The 25,864-nt window shown below is 33.0% G+C and overlaps 3 protein-coding genes across 3 annotated transcripts in view; 2 read left to right on the top strand and 1 right to left on the bottom strand.

Moving 5' to 3' along the window:
• The window catches only part of Blop (blue-sensitive opsin), a 230,374-nt gene that overhangs the window by 19,577 nt on the left and 184,933 nt on the right, over window positions 1-25,864 (top strand). The window lies entirely within an intron of this gene.
• LOC139771691 (uncharacterized) lies at window positions 224-3,763 on the bottom strand. Its single transcript, XM_071704639.1, has 8 exons — window positions 3,536-3,763; window positions 3,110-3,340; window positions 2,231-2,785; window positions 2,029-2,151; window positions 1,862-1,951; window positions 1,659-1,775; window positions 1,402-1,566; window positions 224-918 (listed from the first exon to the last, which is right to left on the bottom strand). The coding sequence occupies exons 2-8, from the start codon at window positions 3,318-3,320 to the stop codon at window positions 665-667; spliced, it is 1,515 nt and encodes a 504-aa protein (XP_071560740.1). The 5' UTR covers window positions 3,321-3,340; window positions 3,536-3,763; the 3' UTR covers window positions 224-664.
• Window positions 6,492-9,617, top strand: LOC139771692 (uncharacterized). The gene is made up of 2 exons (XM_071704640.1): window positions 6,492-6,640; window positions 8,749-9,617. The coding sequence occupies exons 1-2, from the start codon at window positions 6,632-6,634 to the stop codon at window positions 9,058-9,060; spliced, it is 321 nt and encodes a 106-aa protein (XP_071560741.1). The 5' UTR covers window positions 6,492-6,631; the 3' UTR covers window positions 9,061-9,617.

Raw genomic sequence — 25,864 nt, forward strand, 5'->3', positions numbered from 1 at the left:
TAAATACCATATAATTTCTCTTAATTAAACGTGTTGAAATATCTAAATGTTATTTTAAATATTATTTTGCTATTTGATCGTATCATTAAAAATCTTCCGAGAATATATTTTTTAAACTTAAACAGTTTGAAATAAAATTAATACCAACCGGGAAGATACGCAATTATAATGTACATAATAGATAATAAAGAAATAATTAAATAACGAATAAAACATACAAAACTAAATTAATTCCTTCTCTACAATTATAATAATAAAAATAGAGCTTTTTGTGCTTGATTTCATTGAAATTCCTGGTTGGTATTAATTTTATTTCAAACTGTTTGAGTTTACAAAATATATTTCTTGGAAGATTTTTAATGATACGATCAAATAGCAAAATAATATTTAAAATAACATTTAGATATTTCAGCACGATTAATTAAGAGGAATTTTGCGCGATTAATTATATGGTATTTAAAATAAATTGTATGTAATGTAATTATAGTATTATAAGAATTGTATTAAATAATTAAAGGGATTTTACGCGATTAATTAAGAGAAATTTCATTGAGATCAAGCACAAAAAGCTCTATTTTTATATTATTATAATTATTATTTATTATTATAATTATGAAATTGTGCAATTTTCTTTAATTTGCTTTAATTTTATTTTTAACTTATTTTACTGCAAGTTTTTTGTTTCGGTTGCAGTCTCGGTTTGGTTATTGCTACTTCCACTAAAACTCGAAGAATCGCATGAATTAAGGGTGTATTCGGTGTAATCATCGCAATTTGAACAGCTACAGGTGCACGAAGAGTAGGACGAATAGGAATCAGATGAATATGATGAAGATGAATACGTTGAATAAGATGATCGTGACGAGTATGATGACTCGTCAGTGTAACTGCTGCCAGAATCTGATGACTCGCTGCTCTCTGAAAGAAAGAAAAAAACAGAGGGATCAGTTCCGGAAATATCGTATTTGAGACACGGTTGCGTGACTCTCGCGTGCGAATTCTCGGTAGAATCTATAATCAAATTGTCCAACATGAGAAATGGTTATTGTCTTAAGTGATGGCGGGAATTGTAATTATTTCGTAATGTATTTAACATTCTGACAAAATTTGATGCATTCTTGAAAACCTAAAGGATTCGTTGAAATGAATACGCGTATTTAATAATTGGTAAATAAAGAATTGAAACTTAGCTTTTGCGTATAAAGATATAAAATCGAGAATTGCAAGGACGTCTTAAGGCTCAGTCACAATGAGAAAAATAAGGAATAAGATAAAGGAATAAAGAATAAGGCATGTTGCATCTCACTTTAATGTACATGTACTGAAGTGAGATGCGACATTCCCTTATTCCTTATTCCTTTATCTTATTCCTTATTTTTCTCATTGTGACTGAGCCCTTACCTAAATCGTTTTTAATGCGTTTTATTTTCTCCTTGACAATTGTTATACGTCGGCTAAGATCCTGCATAGCTCTCGCAGTCTTTTTATTCTTTTTATGTTGTCTCATCTTTTCGTCATGCTCTTTTTCTCTCGAACATTTATTGTCAGCACGTTTTGCGCAGCTTTCTGGAAAATAATTATTAATTGATGTAAATTAACTGGAAATAGCCTTTGTCAACAAATTGAATGCATAGAAATATTTTGGATATTCCCCTTACTTCTGCATTGACATTTTATATTCTTCACGTTATTTATTTGGCCGCTTTTTTGCAGTTTGTTTTCGGGATTTTCTTCTTTCAGCTTCTTCTCTTTCAATTGATTAGGCATGTTTTTGTCTGGAAAATATATACCGTTATTAAAATAGGAAGTATAAGATTTGTCTCGTTGTAAGAATTTATACATTGGTTTTTCAGTGTCTTACCGCATTTCTTAGATTTAGTATTCTTCTCTATATTATTATTTTCTGCCACTTTACATTTTTTCTCCATTTTGCTAAGAAGTTTCGCGCAATCTAAGAAAATTTAATTATTATCAAAATAATTGAGCACGAGAAAGAATATATATTTTAAACATCTTTTGTATACTTACTTTGCTCTTTCTTATCTTCTACTTTATTTTTCGATGTATCTTTATTTACTTTATTAGACTCCAAATTATTTTTTAATTCCACATTTGTTTTTTTCTTTCCGCTAAGCATGCTTGCGCCTGCATCTGAAAAATATTATATTTTCATTATTAAGAGTACATCCGGGATGTAAAAATTTAAATTTATAATTGGTGCTTTATTTACTTTCGCCTTGCTCGTCTTTTGTATTCTTCTTCGATATTTTCTGTTTTTCTTTGCGCTGAACATCTGTCTTTGATTTATTTTCAGAATCTTTAATTTTCGGTTTTTTATTTTCTGCCTTTTGATTCTCCCTTATTGATTCTTCCTTTTTTGCCGTCTTTTTTGGTGTTTTAGATTTTTCTTTTTTAGGAGTGCTCGTTTGCAGATTTTTCTCAGTGATATTTGTTATGTTCTGCAGAATTTCTTTATCCGTTATATGTTTGATTGAATCGACATTCTTCTCGCCGCTAGCTTCTGAAAATGTTTGGGTCTCTTCTTTTGCATTATCAATATCACATGGAAGTTCTTGTGAAATTGTTTGCTCAACCGTCTTAGAGGTCTGTCGAGGCTTTGTTGAATTTCTTTTCTTTTTATTTACTACAGTTTTTGCTTCAACAACGTTGCTATTCGTATTTGATGAAGTCCCAGGTAAATCCATCGGGTCCTTTATTGGAGACTTCGCTAGGGATTTTTTCGTAGAACTCAGATTTTTTCTTGGACTTTTCTTCGCGGTAAGACCTGTATAATCATTATATTATATTTATTTTATTTTAATATTTTTTCATTTATTTTATATATCTCTCTCGATTATATTATTAAAAATTTGTAGTTATTGCAGATTTAGTTGCAAAGATTTAAATACTATTTAATAATATCTCTTATTACAATTTGAATTTTTTCAAAGTTTGTAATGAGAGTGATATTATTAAATAGTATTTAAATCTTTGTAACTAAATCTGTAATAAAATAAATTTTTAATAATATAATCGATTATATATATCTTTATACGTAAATAAAATAATTTTTTTTAAATAATAAATTTTAATAAAATCTTGTCCTTACTTGCTTTAAGAGCCTTTTCTTGTGTAATCTTATTGTCGAAATCATTCAGCACTTTCTGAATACAAGCAGCTTCACTCTTTTCAAACATTTTAACATCTATCCAAGGATCGGATTGTAATATATGGTCAACGTCGAGCGAACCGTTTGCAACGAACGATAATGCGGATCTTCGGTCGTTTTTATCGCTACGACTTTTCGTGCTACGACTCATATCACTTGCAATATTATCACCTGTTAAGAAATATTTCAAATATCAATATCACATATATCATATTACAATCGAGAAGCGACGCAACGCACATTTTGCGATATGTCTTTGTGATTATTGGTGGAGAATTTAAAACGAAATCGTATACTAAAATTTCTATTTTTACAATTTCATGATATTAAGAAAAGTGAAAATTGCATATAGTATAATTTACTTACTGATCACAAAGATTGTCCTTTTTCTTTGTTCAAAGATTTATTTTTTGCAATCTATCTTGAACGGCAAACGCACTGCTTTAGTTATTTCAGTTTTTTATTAAAATATTACAAATAAATAAAATATCACAAAATAAATCCAGTATTTAAATAATAACGTGGAAAGATATTAATTCCTATGAGAATTGTGGAACGCTTATACTAAGTATCACATCCGTTCGAGACGAAAGACACTTCAGAACTATTTGAATTGTGTTTATACGGATTAACCTTCTTAGACCCTTGCCAGAGATCGACATTCTTCCCCTGTACGTTAGTATCTATTATGTTCGACATGTAAATAACAAAAATAATGACTCTAGAGTCTAGAATACACAGAGATAATCTTTGTAACTTTGATATAATGTATACATTTTTTAAATCTTTAATATATATACCGTTACATACGTACGTTACATATGTACGATTATTTAATACATTAAAAACTATTTTATCTTTAATAATTTTTTAATAAGTGATAATACTAATGTAATTCCGTGATAATATTTATATAATTTCTCATGAGACAAGCTCTCTTAGCTTCAATGCATCGTCTCACACGAGGCCTATGATTATAAAACGTGAAACGAGCGAATTGAAGATTCGATATATTTTATTTGCGTCACGATCCTTTTCGTCACGAAGCTTTTACGCCGCAATTTCTTTGCAACGTAAGTTCTTACGTTGCCATTATAACGACGTGGCATTATATCGAGATAGGCACGCTCAGGCTTGGAGAACGTCAGAAAAACCGGATTATCGAGCGTGCTCTCTTAGCGGGACGGAAAAGAATTCAATGACGTCATAGTGTCGAGGTGCCTGCGCACGGACTTTACACATAGCTAGTACCCGTAACATCTGGTCGATCGAGTGGAATAGGGCTTTGTGACGTCACACGGCCCTCGATGAGGTCACTTGGTTGCTAGTGATGTCACAGTGTACTCCCTCGTTGCGTCGGCTGTAGCGTCATTCACTGCGACGTACCTTTATCCTTTTTAACTATCGATAGGAAAATTGAAGTAGAAGAAGCTGACACCTTTTACAGGTCAGAGATAATTTTCTCGGCTGTATAGCGGTGTTTCTTTTTGAAGGTGGATAAAATCGGTCATTACGCTGATCGGATGAGACATTTTCCTTTAATTTATTAATGTTGTAGGGTAGAGGGATTAATAGATGTATTTCGAGTTTATGAACAATATTCAGTTATTCTTTTTTCGCAAAATAAAAGTAAGCAGATAGTTGAAATCTAGGTAGCATGATTCATCTAGCTCGTATAATCGAAGATTGAGACTATGAATTGTGTCACTGTAAAAATAGATTTTATAAAGTAAGATATTTTTAAAAAAGATCTCCACTCATTGAACATTTTTTAAGATATCTGATATCATAAAACTTGGAAATAAACAGCACAACATTTACGAATAAAACAATGCAGTAATTCTGAGTCGTCAGATTTTATATATACTTTTGCGAATGTATAATACTTTTGCGAGTTACAATACGTGACGTATAAATTGACCGTTGGATAAAATTCATTGGGCAATTTTCAATAAATAAATGTCTCTCTCTCTCTCTCTCTCTCTCTCTCTCTCTCTCTCTCTCTCTCTCTCTCTCTCTCTCGCCCTAGGACACTACAAAACTCACTTTCATCTTTTAAGATAATATTTATGTATGCAAAACTGTCGGCGCCAATTGGTATGAATCAGTGATGCAATTTAACGATTTTGTGAAATTGCCTTTTCATCGTGGTTTACAAAAAGAATGATAAGTAAGAGTGATTATTAATGATCGCAATTAATAAGTCTGAACTTCAAACGACGTCAATGACGTGTTCGATTTTTTATTTCGCTCTACGTAAAGAACGAAAAAAAATATTGTCTTCTTTCTTTATTTTATATATTTTTATGCAGGATAGTAATATCGAATACGTCAAATTAACGTTATTTGATTATTATTATTAGATAATTTCCGGAAATAAAATTTTGGAAATAATTGAAGCTTGATCAGATCTTATAAAGTATAGTTAAGTTATTAAATATTTTAGGCCATAAATAAATAAATTTATGAAAGAGAGAAGGAACACTTTGCCTATCATTTTTATCTGTTTGCATGCAGCATCGAAATCTAAATTTACTGAAAGCTCTTTGGAGCTCTAAGAGAATCAGACTCGTCTATATTAATAATCACGTTAATCAAGCTGTTCCGCGTACATAGCAATCAAATAGTAACTATAATGAAAGGTTACATATTCAGAATACTATTATTACGTTGCTAGTGCAATCTATGGACTTAATATAATCCGTGCTTTATTGCACGTGTCAGAACAATGTATTTTCCAAGACAGGTGGTATATCGCATTGCCGAGACGTTAACAATGTCCGGGGAACATCGATTTCTGTCCGAAAATTCGAGGTTTTCCATATCGTCGCTGCGCTTTGGTTTATTTTTACTCGCGCGAAAACATGGAATTACAGATTGATTTTACAAACAACTCATGTGAGAGATCGTGTACAGCTCTGCAAGTAATAATAGCAACTGCAATTGTTTAATCACGATAGCGTTGAAACCAGTTTTTAGATATTGGATCATGATTAATCTATCTAAAAATACACGAAAGATCTTTCGAAGCATTAACACATGTTAAAAGATCTATTATAGTCCCGATATTACACTAGAAAAATAATAGATATATATGACGTTAGATAAAAAGAAAAAAGTTTTTTTTTTAATTTTCTACGATTGAAACTCGCCAATATATTCTTCATGATCATCTTTCATCTTAATAAAAAAATTCTGAAAGAGTTCATGTCTACGCCATTGCGGATGTAAGCAGAGGTTGACGGCTGTTGAGAGTACTTTAGCAGAAAGAAAAGAAAAAAATAAATCTAAAAGAAGTATATATCTTGCCTCGGGGATCACGATCGTTTGACTCACGAAAATAAAACGTCGATTCCACCATGCGGTAAGACCGGTGCTCACACGCATATACACGTATATACCTATATAAAAGTGTCATCGTGCCATTCTCGAGAATAGTTGGGCGCTGCGCATCGAGCGAACATGATCGAGGTAAGAGGAAATCAGAAATTCAGCGATAAGAAATATAAAGAAAAAAAAGAACGCGTACACATGTTTTCCGCGAGTGACGTCGGTTTCACGTGTCGGCTGGTTGAACACGTAATTTCATCCGGAAAAAGTGAAAATTTCCTCGTCAAAGTCCCGATTGTATAACTTTCCTCGGATCGAAACGTGGGATTTGACGAAGTGAAGGGATTCATGCGATGGGAGTCACGCGAGACTTGAAACTTGAAATGTAAAAAGTGTATGACAAGTGTAAAAGTTTACATTGACCAAGCGATTGACTCTGATTTTGATTATAGTGCTAGAACTTTTAATGCTAAATTGCTTTTTTGAGAGAGCTCAGCTGATTATGTCATGAAAGATTCGTTACTGTCGTATTTCAAAGTTATTAATAAGTTTTCGTTATATAAAGATGTCTTTTATACTGACTCACACTCTTTCTCTTAAATTCTTGATAAATGACATTTGAAGAAAGTAAAAATAACTTCTTGATTTTTAATAAAAAAATGAAAAGTCAACCTGAATATGAATATAGGCGCGTAAAATGATAAGTTATAAGCATTTACATTTTTATTGAAGTTTCTTTTTATCGTCAAACGAAATATTCTTGGAAAATAATGTCAAGCTATTTTGGTTCTCGGATAATTTTGCTTCACTATTAGCAAGAAGATTTGCAATTGAATTTTGTGGCTAAAATTACGCGAACGGTTAGCGTGATTGTGTGGGCAGGGGTTTGCCGTTCGCCTAATTTTAGCCATCGAAATTTAATTATGAATCTGTTACTGAAGGCAAAGGCGACGTTACTCCTGGAGGTAATTGACGATGTACGAATAAATCGTTAGTAATTAATAACGTTGGAATATTCTTGGGAAAGATTGTATCACGATAAAGACGCTTAGCTGGTGACGATTAATTGGGAGAAATAATTATAGACAGTGGAAAAATTTATGTTTGAAATGATTCCTTGGGTGCAGTTCAAATTAGCAATTGATTTTAGAGACGCGAACACCTTATTTCGGCAATCTGTCCTCGCAATCGGTAGCGGGGAAAAATCTGTTTTATCCAGTACAAAAATAACTTTGTCTCGTTCGAAGAATTTCTAGTCAATCGCGAGAAAGTGGGTTATCTTTCAACCTGGTCGCGATTTGGGTCAAGTGAAGTGGAGCCCGAGATCGCGTCTACGTGAAATAGCGAGGGTGTGAGGATCTCACACGTATTTCTATCTACCTACCTGCGAGTGTCGCGTCAAATCGTCGTCGTCCGCTTTAAATTTTCACGAGATTCCCCAATGAATTCAATCTCCAGGCGGTTTCCACCGCACCGCGCGCGAAATCGTGCAGTTCTATGTATTTGCGCGACGCAATAAAAAGTCATAAATTCGCGGCTGCGTCGCCAAGCGAGGCATCTCCAAGCGATTTATCTCCGCTCAGATCCTCCGGCGACTTCGAATTAATTTCGCGTAAATCCCGTGTATGCCACGTTAAAAAAATAAATCTTGCGTGCGTGATCCTTTGGCGATGGAACTTCGCGCTTTTTTGCGGGACATTGACTGAGGGCAGTCTAAACAATTTTGAAATCTAGACATTATATATATATATATATAAAAGGAATAATATCAAAAAATTTACATAATTAAATCTATAATTGATTTAATAATGACGCTATTTAATAAGTATTCTTTAAATTACTGCAAAGAATTTTAGCTACAAATTTTCAACATTAAATACTAAATATCTTGATAATTAATTATGGAATTTAGGCTTTTTAAATTAAAGTCTCTTTCAGTTTAAATGAACAATATGCTTTTTTGTTAATTAATTTTGTTCCAGATATTCAAATCGCTGAAAGCATTTTATTTTAGATCAATTATAATTCAAAAAGCATTGTTAATATTTATATTAGGAATAGGATTCTGTGTTCAACGCGAACCTACTGCAGTTATAAAATCAAGAGTGACGCTTCTGGAATATTTATTCGGAATATTTGGATTAATAACAGAAAGCATAATTATGCAATTGTTTTCTAAGCGCAAATGAAGATCTCGTATAACACACACCCCGATGCAACCGCATTGCATTCAAATGCTTTTGATGCAGTTTCTGGTACTATTCCTTGGCGTTTACGGGGCATTGGCGGCTCCTCATGCACCCCACGTGAGTCATGATTCTCATCTGGACAATAATGCGGAAGTGGTCGATGGGCAGTTTCCCGGTACCGAGAATCTAAACGAAAAGGCACTTCCAATATCTCGCTTATTCGCCACGGGGACGAATAATCTGCCGGCGAGAAATAATCTGGCTGAGAGATCTCAAGTACCTCAACGACTTCCCGGGATGGCGAATCTGGCGGAAAAGCGAATACCTGATAGCGTTCTGAAGAGATTGTCGCAAGTGGTTGATGTCAAATAAAAGAAAGAAAATTGCAGTCTAAGAGATGTAATTACTTTATTCGATAACATTTAAAATATATTTGACTGCCGTCAATATTGATATCCGAATAATTCATATAATTGCATGAGTCTTTTTATTAAAATTAAAACACATTTCCAATATTTAATAATTTTATTGCAAAAAGAAAGCAAGAATCTTTCTGAAAATTATATGGACACGTACACGTTACGATCTCATAACGATTATGTCATTGTGCATGTGCATTATATTAATAAATGAAGAAAATTTTAATGGTCTGAGAGAATACAAATCATTGAAATAAAGAATTAATACATTCTATATTAACATAGATAAACCAATTACTTTGGAAGATTTATGAATAATAAATAATCAAAAAAAAAAAATTGTTGAAATAATTACATTTCATATAATAGGATCGTAACAAATGTACATAAATAATCACCGATTATTGCATTATCTACTACAAAGTAAATAATTCCGAGTTACTATGTAACAATGTAATTATGAGAGTGATAAAATGATTCGCGGATGAAGCCGCAGGAGAAAACATGCAATTTACATTTTTTTCTTTCCTCTTCTCTTCTCTCTTTTCGTTATTACCTCCCAGGATTGCTATTATGCACTTGCATATAGCAATTCTATGGACAAATAGAAAAATGCCACTCTAATAATTCGAAGCAAGAAATAAAGAAATAAATCTCATCGTCGATATAATTACGCAATTTATTTTTCCATCTTTTGTGCCCCGAACTATTTTGTTAATAACAATATCGTTAATTTGTAAAATCGAATTTACAACGTGTTTGATGACAACGCTAGCAAAAATATAATAATACAATTACTCTAGAATATTAGAATAAAATACAATAAATTGCTTTATAATGGGAAAAACAACAATATATAAACAATATTAAATATTGATTTTTAAATGAATAAATTATTCGATTATCTTTCAGTTATTTTATGGAATTTATGGAAATCATATAATGTTCTTTACATTGTTTCGCGTACATAGCATTCGTCGGTAAAGATGAAAATGCTATCTAAAACATGAATTTATATTATGAATAAATTGAAATTGAGATTTATGTGGTAACAGCAATTGTGACTATTATACATATATATAATTTTTGTTTATATTATATATTTAAATTGCGAATCTCTAAGATATCAGCGGTCAATAGTAATATCGGCAGTCAGTACGCAGTTATCGGATTACTTGCGAAAAAGAGGTACCGATAGCGTTTGTATCGATTTCATTTACTGTTCACTTTATTCAAAAGATAACGCCACAAACAAAATTTGGAAGCATAAACGATACATAGAATCCTTTCTAAAAAAAAGGCATGTTAAGTCGATAGTCGAATTTATTGTTGCCGCTTTTCCGCGATGCTGATTGGTTTTCTCGCTGCGCTTACTTCATTTGCAGCTGTCATCGTATATTTTGACAGTTGTATGTATCAAAAAATTAATAGTGTAATAGTAATAGCATAATGTTAAAGCTAAATAGCGCGCGCGAAGCGCGCGTCTGTAGTGCTAGTCCTATATAAAAAAAGGCATGTTAAGTCGATAGTCGAATTTATTGTTGCCGCTTTTCCGCGATGCTGATTGGTTTTCTCGCTGCGCTTACTTCATTTGCAGCTGTCATCGTATATTTTGACAGTTGTGTGTATCAAGAAATTAATAGTGTAATAGTAATAGCATAATGTTAAAGCTAAATAGCGCGCGCGAAGCGCGCGTCTGTGGTGCTAGTAATCTAAAATAAAGATTGAAAAGGATAAGAGAATATAGCACTCACAAATTTAAACAAAAGATCTGCATTTAACTTAAATTACCTTCGATGGAGATTAGAGTGTTTATTACAACTTAGTTATTTATGTTTATAATTATATACGTTATGAAGATTTCAAATACTGCAATGGAAAATAAAAAAAGGAATATCGTTTGTTCGTTATAAGAAAACATATTTATTTCTTGTCTAAATAATCTTTATTATAGATTTTGAAATATCTCTTTATTTAAACAGAATTATCCTCAACTTTTATTTTTTTTTACTTTTTTCTTTTTGCATAAAAGAAGCGAAAATATTTACTCATACAATCAATATGTCACGCTCTTCTAAGATTGGCGTGCCACCTCTTAGCTTCTGCTGTTTCGTACTTGCCGGACATTATTTCGTCGGCGAATTGCACCAAGTCATGGCAGTCCTTCGTACGTGTTAGAACTTTAATCCAGTCGGCGTTTGGATTTAATACACGCAACCGATTAACAGCGAGATTACACAGGGCTCTACGTGCAGTCGTCGAGCTTATGGTAGCTTTAAACTAAAATTAGCTGAACTTCGCGTATCTTCGATACCGCGCCTTATTCCAGCAGCGCCTCATGTTGATCGTCGAGCGCGAGGATAATAGGATTTCAGCTCACTCGAAAAACTTGACTTAACCGCGTCTATCTATAAAATCTATAATCTAATTAATACTTATTAAGATAAAACTGCGATTAGAAGACGAGAAAACTATCAATTGGGATTAATTTAAAATTAACTGATGTAAGAATTATGTATTGATATAAATAATTCGATTAGATTTTTTTTATCAGACATTCCGAATCTGATGTAAAATTATGATTTGTGAATTATAATTGTGAGATCCTTAAAAATAGCCCTTACAAATTATAGATTTGACCTAAAATACCTTTAAGTACTATATCTTTCTTTAAACACAATATAAAGTATTATAGATCAGAGAATTATTCCCAGATCGCTTAAAACGGCTACATCCGACACACACTATCTTGCATACACAAAAGCGTCTTTTATATCCACAATTACATTTCGATCGGGCATGTGTAATCTGGGAATTCTCGCATCGCGGTGAAAATTGCCAAACCAGTTCTGTGAGGCTTTATCTCCTCTTCGTGCACGCGCTATTACGTGCTATTATAGCGCGACATCTTCACGAAGTGTGAAATCTAATATTCACGCCGCACACAGGTTGTTGCTTCAAGCGCGTGTCCCTGTCCTCATACATTCGTGTCCGTGTGTGTAGTGTGTACACCGACACATGCCATTCTGGTCGGGACACACGCGATGCGCGAATCAGAGAGAGAGAGAGAGAGAGAGGGAGAGAGAAAGAGGGAGAGAGAAAGAGAGAGAGGGGGAAGGGGGGAATCTGCGTTTTCGCTTCCACAACCGCTAATCTTAACGGAAAAGGATGGTGTTTGCACGGTTAGAGGGGTAGCGCCGACAGGTTACGGTTTCGGAGGCGAGTCAAAGACACCGACCACACTAGTGCAACAGCAGTGCCCCCCGGTCAGGTGGGTTAACCGGCTCCTAACTTTGACCGACGCCAGCCGACGCTGCTTGCACTCGCGAAATTGGTCGATTAAAGCCGCCCACACACGTATACACGCAAAATCCGCACGATGCATTGCGCATTCAAACACGATAATTGCACTGTTAAGCAGATAGAGATCCGAAGATTACCGGCCAACATTGTGATGCCCATGAGAAATCATATGATTTCAGTTTCACATCTCGATTTGTTAAATTGAATATGTAGAACATAATAAAACAAAATAAGTAACACGCACAGAGAGAGCAAGAGAAAAAATCAGGAAAATATGTATTTAATTAATCATTTTGCAATCAAATGAATTTTATAAGTTATAGATTATTTTTACTTCTATACGAATAATAGAGTTACGTAATAAATTAATTTTTTTGTGAGAAGGCTGGATGATATGTCTATTTGTCGAAGAAATCATAATAGCGAAAGGGCACTATGGTAGCAAAAGGGCACTACTCGCTTTCAGAGTATCGGATTGCCATTCGGCAGAGGCATGTTGTAGTGCTACAGTTCCGATGGACGGATGCACTATCGCTGATATCGTTGCCTGGGAACAAAGCTAACTGCATATTTCCTCGTTGAGTAACAACGCGATATAGCTACTTAATATATAATTCTTTTATTATAATATCTTACTCTTTTTCTGTCTTTTATGATAAAGTTTACTATCTGATAATAAAAAATTTACAAAGAAGATTACGCGAGAAACTCTTTATATTGAGGAGCAGTGAATCAAAGTTTTCTAAAAATATATTGAAAATTTTAAATTATATTAAAATTAATTGAATTGTTATACTATACTTATATTTTTATACTATATTAAACTACAGTGGAATTGTTAAATAAATCAAAATTTACATTATGTTTAAACTCTTAAGGGTCAAAATACTGTCACAATTATTCTTTTAATGAAATGTTTGAAAATCTGTTTCTCAGTTTTTTGTGCATACATACATCATTTATGTGGCATGTAGACTATCGATAATGGAATAAAGTAATGCCTTTTTGAATTTAATTATTAATATCTCTTTAATTAAATGATCATAGTACATGCGATATAAAGTAAAATAAGTAAAAATATTCCCAGCACACACAGTACTCTAAAGCTGCACGTTTAAAATGGTGGATACGTTTTAGCAAAATAGTCGTCGCTATGAAGTCATAACATTTTAAGTTGTACACGGAGCACGTGAGGAGATTCATTAATGGAAAATGCGGAGTAGCTAGGTAAATACGCGTGCTGTATACGTTTACACGCAATATCGTTAGTAAGTTCTAAGCGCATTTAGCATGTAAGCACGCGTTTGTAAACGCTTTTTACGAAAAAAAATCGAGAGAGAATTTATATGATATTTGATTATATAAATAATCGCTCTTTAAAAACCATCGGTGACTTTAAAACTTTTTTGAGTTATTCTCTTGCATGGTTTCGACTTTCTAGCCTATAAAAAAATTCAATCTATATAAGGATCGATAAATTGATAAGCGCAGATTTTGAAAATAATTTGAAGTAGCGATTCATATGATTAATTAAGAAAGTATTTTACCTCAACTAATCAATAAAATGATGATAAATAAAAGATTGTAAATTTAAAGATATTTAAAATATTAAAATGTAAAGTATAATTAAACATTTTCTAATTTGATGGTTGAACTTTTAAAAAATCATTATATAAAGAGTATTAAATAAATTAAACTTTAATCTGTCTAACAAACTTGTGGAATTTTTCTCAATGATACTAGCGATTTTCTGTCATCTTGATTCTTAGTTTCCCTTTTTCTTCCTCTCTTTTTAAAGTTATCCCATCTGCCCGCAAGGGACAATATCGTTTAGTTTAACCTTTCCGGGACCGGAAGCCTAATTTTAGGTTTCTGGCGATTCAACCTAATTTTATTGTATTTATGGGCTTAACAGTATTAAAATTTCTTTAAAAAATGATTATCTATCTCGATACTTTAATAGCTGCGACTCCGGAATGAGGGAACGGACGTGAGCCCTAACGCGGTAGCTGGAAATTGTTAGATTTACCGGTATTTACCAATGATGTTCACAGAATACCGAAAACACTATTCGTTTGGCTAAAATTACTTCTTTCATTGTGCATTTATTTCGAAATACATTGATATTACTTTGTATAATGACTTTTTACTACCTCATACCTCACAAAGTACGACATAATTATGTTTTTATACATGTTTTTTAACAAATTTTTTTATTGCAAATGACAAACAATCATTTTAACAATAAACAATAATACAACATTCAAATACAGCAAAAAAATTACCCGTAAAATTTCTGTCTCCCGGAAGCCTAATATTAGGCGCTGGAGTGACGCCGTCTTTTTCGTAGTTCAACCCACTGACAAGGACAAAAATGTTCTAGCACTAAAACTAAAAAAGTCCAAAAAGGTGCCGGTCCTGTAAAGGTTAAAAACCATTGATATAGATATTCGAAGTATATAATGGAAAAAGTATATATAAAATGTATTTAGTTAACACATGAAGATAAAACTTATATGTATATTTTTAATATTATGATTTTTATAGCTTCTTTTGTACCTACATATTTAATGCTTATTGTTAGTTCAGTTTAATTCTGTTACAAAATGTATTTTTTGACGGAATAACAACAGATATAAAAGAAAAATCCGTTTTTGACAGGTAAAACATTGCGGTTAAAAGAACATATATCGAAAGTATCAAATACTTTTATATTGCGGTAAATGAATGGATAATGATAGCCAATAGACTGTTACATAAGTATGACTATATGTGCACACACGTTTATATGAAGTGAGAAAACCATGATCACATGCTTAAATGTAATTCACTCTGTTTGCCTGCTAAATATTAACGCTTGAAGTTCGCGAAAAGGGACAATAAACCTTGCTTTTTTAAATATAAAACAACTTGAAAAACCAAGTTGTCTAAAATATGAACTCTCAAAGTAATTTGAAATTTCTAACATATTCAATGAAAGGTAATCCTAATCGAATAAATCTTCGATGAATTTATTTCAAATTCAAATAGTTTGAATATAGAAGATTTTAAACTTGCACCAGTTTATATCTTGAGTTACTATAAAAATAGCACTTTTCCATAAAGCTACGTATATCTATACTTTTTTATGAAATAAATAAAATATATTCTAAAACGATAATCCTATTATTATTTTGTTTTAGGCAATTTATTTTATAACATCAAGTTAATTTTATTTTACAAGTAGAAAATATTTTTTTTTACGTCATAAGATACTTAAATAATTTTTTTAATTGTAAATCAGAATATTCTAAAATAAGGTAAATTGACGTTATATGAATATGATAATATATAAAAATTGTAGCTTTTAGACTACGTCTTTATATATCTTGTCTATAGTTCACATAATAAATGTTACGTAATACGCTTGAAAAATGAACTTTGCCGTTGAGTTGTAAAAATATATACTTATCATCTTTAACTTCTATGACGACCGATTCTTTGAAGTACCGAGAAAGTTGAAGAGCCCAGGAAAGGGAACTGGAAGAAGGTTCTATTTTCTATCGTCAAACCCGGCGGGCTTCTTGAATCGTCGTTACTCGGAACAAGGGAGGTAAAGTGTCTTTGCATTTGATTCGTAGTTACAATGGCGATTGCCTTTGCCAAAGCGTGAGTGCAGTTCGCTATTGTTCCTCAGCATGTTGCCTCGAAAAGGGCATTTCGGAGAAGCGTAACTTCTCAAGACCCATTGGGGATCGACAAATCGTGTAATATTCCGATCATATTGGATATCAAGTTGAAGAGTTCGCGATGATACAATATTGATCGAATATTCCAAAACAATTAGTGCTATTTAAAGCCAAGGGAAAAGTAGGTCATTTTTGATAAACAAATTTAATACATTAGGATACCACAAACGCGCTACATTTATTTATTTCTTGATCAATATTTTTTAGTGTATGATTTAAGAAACAAATATTTAAATTATTAATACTTTTTATTTTTTAACATTTAAAATTTTTTTCAAGATTTTTTAAAATTAAGTTTAAAACATATTTATTATCATTTTATTTTTTTACATTGCGCTTACGGAGTAATCATATTATAATTTCGCCAGAAATATCTTTTTTATGTTCACCTTTCTTTTTTTAAGACAATATCAAACTAATCCAAGAAATTGCATTCTTTTGCAACGACAATTAAATATAAATATGTTTTTGTTTAAAAAATGATTTTTGTTTTCCTTCTTGAAAGTGGATATAATATTTATCACGATGCAATGGTTTATAAAAAAATTTTTTAAACAATCTTTATTTTTTGGTAAAACATTAATTGTTGTTTAGTTAAAGATGGTTTTTACATCTGCATTAAAAAGTTTATTTAAGCTTGTATGTTTTAAATTTACGTAACTCGGGTTACGTAAATGACCGTTGAGCAAATTGCCGTCTCAAATTTGTAACGATATCTCCTCTTTGCGCATTGTAAAATGTAGATAACGAGTGTAACAGGGAATTAGAAAGTTTTTCAGCCTTCACTCTTCAACTGAGAGCTCAGCTTGTGTCCTCTGACGAATGACTTCGTTGATCCAGCTCGCGTTTGCTATGAAATCGGAAGCGAGCAGATCCGACAGAAAGAAGAAACTTTAGCGCAAACGAATGGATCCTCGCGCTTTAAGCGAAAGTTATCCGTGCACTGTTAATGCGTCTAACTAGCTCGCTTCTCTCGCTATCCACGCACCTGCGTCCTCTTTCCTCTTGCCGTGTAACAGCATCCTTTGCCGAAACCCGGGAACTAGCTTTGCGCGTAGAAATAACGTATACACTGCATAATTGGACCGCACAACGCGTTTCCATTTTAACCTATATGCAGTATCATACAAAGTAAAAATAATATTACATATGTACACCATATATAGAGGATATGTGAGTCATATATCTTTTTATATAAATCTCTGCTGTGTTTTTGAAGATGTGGAAACTTTATTAAGACCAAAGTTATATTCGCTTCTCGGACAGAGTGCTTTTTATGGCCACTGAAAGCTTTGAATGCACATTTAAATAGCCCTTTGAATATTTTACTTTATTTACACACACAGTTTTACTATATTTAAATATTTCATTAAAAAATTCTTTTCTTGTTGCAATGTAGTAATGGATTGAATTAAGAACCGGTAACCGGGTAACGTAATGAAAGTATATATGATTTTTCTTTCTTATGTGAAGATTTACTTTTGTATAACATCATATATGTTAACTTCTCGACATATACATATGTATGTAGGTAAATGAGGTAAATGGAATCAGGTTTGGTAGCTTTCATTAACCTTGTTTGAATTAAATTGAAATCAATCGTGTCATTACCTCGAGCGTGATTACTTATTTTGGGAGCTACAGTAAATGCTTGGGAACGCGTAGTAAAAGATTCGAGAAAAATCATCGATTCTATATATTGTATCTTTTCATTAATTTTTACGGATACTAATTAGTATTACATTGGTAATTAATTGGAGAATAAAGAATAAAACATTCTCTTGTTTTTTTCTTTTTTGCTTTTGATGCATATTATATTTATTATACTTATTGATACTTTTTACAATGCAGATTATTTCAAAAAACTTGGACAATGTTACTGAACCACGTCAAATTTTTAAAATAAGTTTTTAAAATTGAAAATAAATATTTAATTATAAAATAATTTAATTTTAAAGATTAATTTTGTTTAATTATAGTCATAAGTAAATTAACAGATTTTAAATAAAATCATTCATTTTGTCAGATTAATTAGCTTCTTTGAACAAAAATTAATATCGGATGACAAATATAAAATTAATATAGATAGGATTAATTACAGGACTTTTGCTTTAATTTTGAATGTCGTATATTTTGAAATGTATAAAATGCAGAAAATTATTGCGAAGAATATTATTTTGATTTCGACATAATCATATAATCACATTAATTCTCAAATAGCGTTTTTCCATTTGATTTATTTAATACTCATCTTTAAGATTTCTTTTAAGATATGCAGCATCGCATAACTTCAAATAAAGCACCTAATAAGAAATACCTCTAGTATAAGGAATATCCCAATTGTCAGATCGTATATAATTTGCTCAACGACGGGAACTTGGGATGAGGAAAAGGGACTCGATGTTCTGGACCGCGTAGAAAGAAGTACGCCGTAAAAATTGTAATAAAACGGTCGTTAACTATATAAGCCATAATGGAGTGATATTTGCGTCGCTCTAATGTCTGCTCGCTTTCCGCTGAAGCTTTTAGAAAAATATCATTACAACCATGGCTGATCGCAAACAGAAATTACTGTAGTCGAGTCATATTTTTGGTATAATGTCCAAGTTATATTTTAATTCGGATTTTTAATTAAAAAACATGATTCAATTTATAATTAAGTTCTTCGCAATAGCTGATTTTTTCTCTTTTAATTTGTTCTTATATTATCTTATATTATACACAAATTATCGTCTTCCTTCTGCATACATGGGAATTCCAGATATGTTTCGGAACGCTCATGTACATACATGCATATAGGTACCTACATATACATAGGTACATAGTATATCCATACATATGTATGCCTATATATGTACATACATATCAATATCGCAAATGTGATATTCTCCTGATTGGTGATTGAAATGAAAAGCTATAATAGCTATCATGTATTTATCCCAATTATTTTAATAACCTATCTGCTTACGCGGAATTAATTATATCGCGTTGAGAGCAGAGAATTTGAAACATAACTATATAAATAAAATGGACAATTTAACATTTTATCAGTTTAACATTTTCGCTATGTTTACTAAACAGATACATTTATACGTATCGCGCGGTAGTACTAGAAATACATTTCTATTGGACCGACCGTCAAAAATAAGATATCGTAAAAGTCACGATAAAAGCGTCGTCTCCGTTACGATCCAGCATGGTCAAAAGGTATTTCATGTTTATTATTATACCGAGTATTCCAGGACACATTTGCTTGACCTGAAATTTGAGAAATGTATAATGATATTCAGATGTTCAGGTCGTTATATCGAAACTTATTTATTGAGCGGTTATTTGTACACATTGTTCGTGTCTCTCATATAGCTTAGAACGACAATATATTTCAACATACATATAAAGTGGACAGCACACTTGTGCTTACCTTATGGAAAACCTGCAATCAACCTAGTTGATAAATTGAATAAATTTAAGGATGAACCATATTAAAATGTTTTTGAAAACATTAAAGTATTGATGTGCAAATGATATAAAGAGATAAACTTCGAGGTGCACGCGTACAGTCGATCTTTCTCTCAGGTTTTGCGATGGAATAAGCGACAGAATCTCGCACTTGTGGATTAGATACGTCCACGTCGCAAGGACAGCATCGTAAAAACTATAATAAAATTGTCGTTATCGCGTAGAAATGGCAAGCTCTACTGCGGGAGCTCTACGTCGCTACCAGTTCTACGAAGTAGGTAGACACTTTTATATATCGCGAAAAAAACATTGATGATTAAAGCAATAAATATCTATTAAATTATTTATTAAGATCTTTAAGTTTTTTTTTAAATTTAAACCGCAATTTTTTGTCTATACATTTCTTGCACTTTGGTACATTCTCGCTACACTTTCATGCATTCGTTTATTACAATGTTAATATACATTATTTTCATGGATGATAAAAAGCAATGTTGCAGTTTGTTCATTATAATCGTGTCTGCACTGGCCTGCGTTTCGTTGCGCAACAAAAGCGGCGCAAACAGTCGGTTTTCGGTGTCACAAAATGCGAGCTAATACTAGTTCTCGTAATTCGCGGTGTCGCATGTCGTCGTAACATCGACACGGCGAATCCGATTACGCTATTATCGCTACATTAAACACGCTGCTTGGCATTTTCATGGATCCCAAGCTCCCGTATGTGACACGGACACACGTGCGATATTCGCGCAGCGGAACACAAAGAGAGCCATATCCGCACCGGGAATTTTCCGCCAAATGCGGCTGTCTAGTTCTACGTTTTATTCGTCTAATGCGGCGGACGCGTTTAAACGCAGACACAAAATGAGAATCAAACGGCAACATTCAGAGTTAAATGTGTTGTGAGAACACGGCTTATTGTATTCGTATAAACGGTAACCTGGCCGCTTTGGCACTTTCCGCTAGGAAACTGTTGTTGTACAGCAGTAATGCAAGATAATAGTACCAAATTACAAAGATTAGCGTTGAGAAATTATAAGTGTTTTCGCTTTACACTAGTCCTTCATAAAAACAATCACGTATAATAGCGAAAGCGCTGAAACCTCTGGGCGTGATAAGTTTCAAATTAAAATTTGAATACTCTTAAAACGAAGCACATTGTATTTAGAATCAAAACAGGGGATACATTTGTATTATTTAATTGGATAAAGTGTAATTGCTATATTTGATTATCTCTAGAGATTTAACAATCACTTAAAAAAATAAAGAACCAGTCAAAAAAGAATTATTCAGAGAAAGTCCACTTCTAAAATGTCTCACTATTCCTACGTGGGTAAAAACTCGCAAGAACGTTGTCGTTCTATCACCGCACTTACGATATTGCTGATGAAGGATAGTACGCGGATATACCGTCCTTGTTTAAAAGCCTGTTAGTGTGGTAACGGGGAACCTCGAGAATATATAGGATCTCCCTCTCTCCGACGGTCCATTCACCCGTCCCGCGTTTCCCTCCACCATCTAGATCGTACAGTGATACAGGAATGTCTGGGATGCTACTACCGATGGTGTAGAGCTCTAGGGTGATTCTGGCGTGGCCATTATGGTGATTACATTAGGTACCATCGTGCTGAGCAACCCCGCGCGCGGCTCACTTGGTTTATCGAGTGGACAATTCGATGGAGAAAGCCAGATCGCCGATTCTGAATAATCCGCCGCTGTCCCTCGACGTTACAAGCGTGTCCGGCGCTCGTGCAATTTGCGCGGGAATGATAACGGGGCGACCGTGAGAAAGGCGTCTTTCATTTTGACGAGAAAATTAGCATGTTACCGTAAAGCGCACACTCCGTCATTCTTGCCCTTTCACTCGAGATAGCCTGGTAATAGTAACTGTGTCTCATGAACCCTTTAACTACTACGCGTTAAACTGCTACTTTGAAATTGCCTGCACACAAAATAGAAATGTTGCAATTATACTACATTGCCCAGATTAATTATTTCGACGTAAATCAACATAATGTAGAATAGTCACACAAATTAGATAACGAGACAATACACATATTTTGGGGGAACAGTAACATGTACTAAGAAATTAAAAATGGAGCATACAAAATCTTCTTGATACTTAATGTATGAAAATATTTTCAGAAATAATTATTGAATATCTTTCTAAAAGATATATAAGTTAAATTAATCATATAATTACGAATTAAGTCATTATTCTGACATATTACGAAGCTCACTTCGATAACTTCATTACAGAACGAGGCAAATTGCATAGCGAGGTGAAAAATAATCAATATTGACACTGTTTTTCGAATACTGGCGTATATGTATTCATCCCGCAGTTTCTTCCATTCAACGCGAATACGTTTACCGCGCGTTTCCGACAATATGCAAATAAATTGTTTAATCGTATCGTATTTGCTCGCTTTATTAAATGTACACAATTAACCGACAGTCCCTTTAAAGCGCGCATGTCGCTCGCGATGCAACGTAATAAAGGATAAAACGATTTTGCCCTCTGTGACGGGTATTACGACATTAATTATTACTACTACACAATGGGAATACCCTATCGTAACTATCTCTGACGTTTAATATTGTTTAATGCCGTTTCTGCACGATGCGCTTACTCAGTTAATGCAAATAGTTCTCATTTACGAATCTTATTACATTGCCACTTGCCATTATTGCGAGATGTCTCAGAACTGGATTTTAATCAAGATATACCGAGGAAACATTTGATCAGTTTTGTTTCTTCCACCGAAACTATTGTACGTGTAGCAATTTCGAAATCTTTGTAGTGTCCTAAATTTCTTTCCTTGCAGGAAAAATTCTCTATCTCTCACTATTATTATATGCTAGTTAACTATGTCAATCTCACAAATATAAAAAAATTTAATTATTACAGATTTAAATTGCAATTTCCGATTAAGATAATATCTATTGAAATTGGATAAACAAAATAACGCAAGATTGCACAGTTGATATTTTGCACCGTCAGTTTTCAATTGAAACAGGTGAATTCTGAACGTCGTGGACGTTTTGCGGTTAGCGAGGGAGAAAGCTGCTCTACCCTCTTTTGAGGCGCGTACCCCAACTTCTTAGCGCACACCGCGAAGTGCAGAAGTTCCTTCCTTGTAATAGGCTCGACGGCCTTTACATTTTCTTTTTACGGACTCTACCCGAGCGAAACATTCCCTGGAGAACGCGAGACGAGAGACGGAGACGGCGTTTTATATCTCTCCGGCCTCTCTTCCCTGCGGTACGCCGTAGACTCGAGTTAGTCGGGTTAGACAGGCACACACGGCGTTCTTCATCTTCTGTCTCCCTCCTGCTCCCTTCCATCCCCCTTCGTTTTCATTCTCTTTCTCTATTATGTAAATAGTAATACGTTACGTTGTCACGGAACGGAACGCGTCGTATCCGACGTGCACGCGAGGCGCCGTGTAACATCCCTCTTGAATGTGGGGTACGGATGTGAAATGACGTCATTCTATCAAATACTAAGCGTATCTCTCGATATAAATTTATATCGGGAGATATATCGAGAAAAGTATTCAAATTATCTCCATATTAAACCGTTAAGCCTCATATTAAATCATTAAAATAACAAAACATTTTAAAATGGCAATAATATTGTCATATTGTATTAATATTGCCATATAAAACATTATGGCCATTACTCGAATGTAAAACATTTCAGGAACTATATTTGTCATTCTGCAAAAAAGAGGATTTATTAACATATTTTTGCTGTATTTTGCTTTTTGAATTTTTTGTTCCATTTTTTTAACATTCTGTAGAAGTTTGATTAAATTTTCGACTAGTGTCTAGGACAATGAATAACTATTGTTGAGTTTTTTGTTGAGTTTTCAGCGTTCGATTTAGCAAGCATAGAAAAGATTAAATTATATTCCGCTTGCAGTCGCAAACTTGAAAGTAAAAAATATATTAGTGTTAATTGCAATTTTTAGGATCTTGCCTAAAATTTATTAATTGGATCAATTTCTTTATTTTTATCTTCAATTTAAAAGATTCGACTTACACTAGATATTATTATACTAATATGCATTCTACATAAACATAAAGAAATTGTCTACAACTTATATGAAACTTATATGGATTGTCATAATTCATAGTAAAAAATAACTTTATGACACATACACCTATTCATTTACTCTGGCCAACGCAACGCCATTGCAATGTTAGCAAATTGCTTTTAATTCTACGAGCGAGCGCATGTCGCCGAGGTGGAAAACGGCCACGTTGTTTCCTTTTGCAGCTGTTGCACAACGTTTCCTGCCAGCGGTGATGCGCCGTCGAGCGGGGAAACAGCAAGGATGCTGTCAGTGTAGTTGGCTCCTCTGGTAAACGCGTTTATTTCACTTTCTCTTGACTCCTTTCTCGTCTTCTCGGTTATGTTTGTAGCATTCTCGTTAGGTATCCTCACTGTCCGCTCGCTTTCGTATAAGTTTTCTCCTCTCTCGTTGAGAGAGGCCAACCTTTCCTCAATTTTTTTAAGCTTATTCTCCTGGCTGTTATTAATAAACAATATCTGATTCGAGAGACTCGTTGGAGTTTATAAACATAAATATACGAGTATTTTTACTAAAGATAACGATCGGTTACCGCGATAATCACATTATAATGTTCGGTCAATTAAAATTGAAATTGAATAATGACAATATAGGCTTTATAATCTATTTTTAATAAGATACTAAGGCGGCAGTGTGGTCTAGTGGTAAGAGCGCCAGACTCGTAATCTGAGGAACCAGGTTCGAGTCCACCAGAGCATGGAATTTATTTTCCGAAAGCTGCGCCCTCCGTGCAAGGTAGGCTCTTGTGCGGAGAAAACTGGGCTCCGTCTTTCGGAAAGAGACGTTAAGCCGTTGGCGTTGGTCCATAGGGTTATCAATAGATATATCTATTGATAAATAGATATATCTATTGATAACGTAAGGATTGGTGGCCTTAAGGTTATAGATGTCGCCTTACTACCCCGATGTTGCTTACTACCCTTAAGTTTCCGTACACTCTGCCATCGTGGTAAGGACTATCAAATGTAAGTCCGTCTTCGACGTATGTGATGGAGTTTGTATTATCATATTTTGGATAAGAATTGAAGAAAGGGTTGGGAACGTTCCTACAAAACGCCTTGCAACCCTGAGGGGAGTCAATAAACGTATTTATTTTTTATTTAATAAGATACTAAAAATAAGAATAAAAGAAAAATTATTATTTTTAACATCATCTATATAAGATAAATGTACCAATGCCTGGACACGTACCTATGTCTGGATATTTTTATAATTTTAGTCCTTAAATAAGTTATAACGTGAATCAAAGAATTAAAATCAAAGAATCAAAGATGAAAATATTTTTCTTGTATTATATTTTTATCTTTGATTTTAATTCGCGTTATACTTATTTAAAAACTAAAATGATATCCCGGCATTGGCACATTTACCTTTATACCTTACTTAAAAGTTTTATTTTATTATCCATAAATTTAATTTAAGGAAGGAAGAAAAATTAAGTATATTAATTAAGAGGATATAAATTCCTGCTCTATCATGACTATTGAAAAAGTAACTTTAGAAGTTTTCGAACAGCTCACATATACACACATATATACAGGACAAATAGCTTATAATTCTCGATGCTTGATAAAAACATTAATACTTCCAAAAGATTTGATTAGCATTACTTTATAAATTAAGAGATATTTAATTATATATTATAGAAATATAAACAGCAAGAAGTATTAATAATAACACTTATTAAGCGGTTATTATCATGGAGAGCAATTTATTAAATAAATTTGACTAAATAAATTTTACCAAATAAATTTTATTAAATAAATTTTACTAAATAAATTTTACTAAATAAATATAATCTTCAAAATTGTAATTTGATATATAAAAAAATTCAATTAAGATAAATGATGTTACGTGCATAAAAAGTACTTCTTCTATTATATTTTTCCATATTTTTGTAATATAATTCAATATTATTTTGCGAAATATAAAATCTCGTAAACAAATATCACGTGTAGATATGTACAAAATGTAAAAAGAACTCTTTTTAATACTATAGATAAACGAGAAAAGCAAAGGAGCAACGATTGTCGGCAGTAAATTGTGCAGAAACTCTGCATCGTAAGCGATAACCGCCATAAATTACGGCAGATAAATAATCGTGATTTCGATACGCTCGCGCGGGTGCCGCGAAATCAACGCTCAAAACTCCGCAATTATTTCCCAA

Source organism: Temnothorax nylanderi, unplaced genomic scaffold (genome assembly GCF_030848795.1).
Source record: "Temnothorax nylanderi isolate EJ_2023f unplaced genomic scaffold, tnyl_v1.0 TNYL_tig0043_pilon, whole genome shotgun sequence".
NCBI lineage: Eukaryota > Metazoa > Arthropoda > Insecta > Hymenoptera > Formicidae > Temnothorax > Temnothorax nylanderi.

Bases quoted from the DNA above. Each gene is read 5' to 3' on its own strand.
- LOC139771691 (XM_071704639.1), bottom strand. From the start codon at position 3,320: ATGAGTCGTAGCACGAAAAGTCGTAGCGATAAAAACGACCGAAGATCC. The intron at 1,952-2,028 runs GTAAGTATACAA...AAATTTTCTTAG, and splicing joins AGAAGATAAGAAAGAGCAAA to ATTGCGCGAAACTTCTTAGC. The intron at 1,567-1,658 runs GTAAGGGGAATA...ATTATTTTCCAG, and splicing joins TATAAAATGTCAATGCAGAA to AAAGCTGCGCAAAACGTGCT.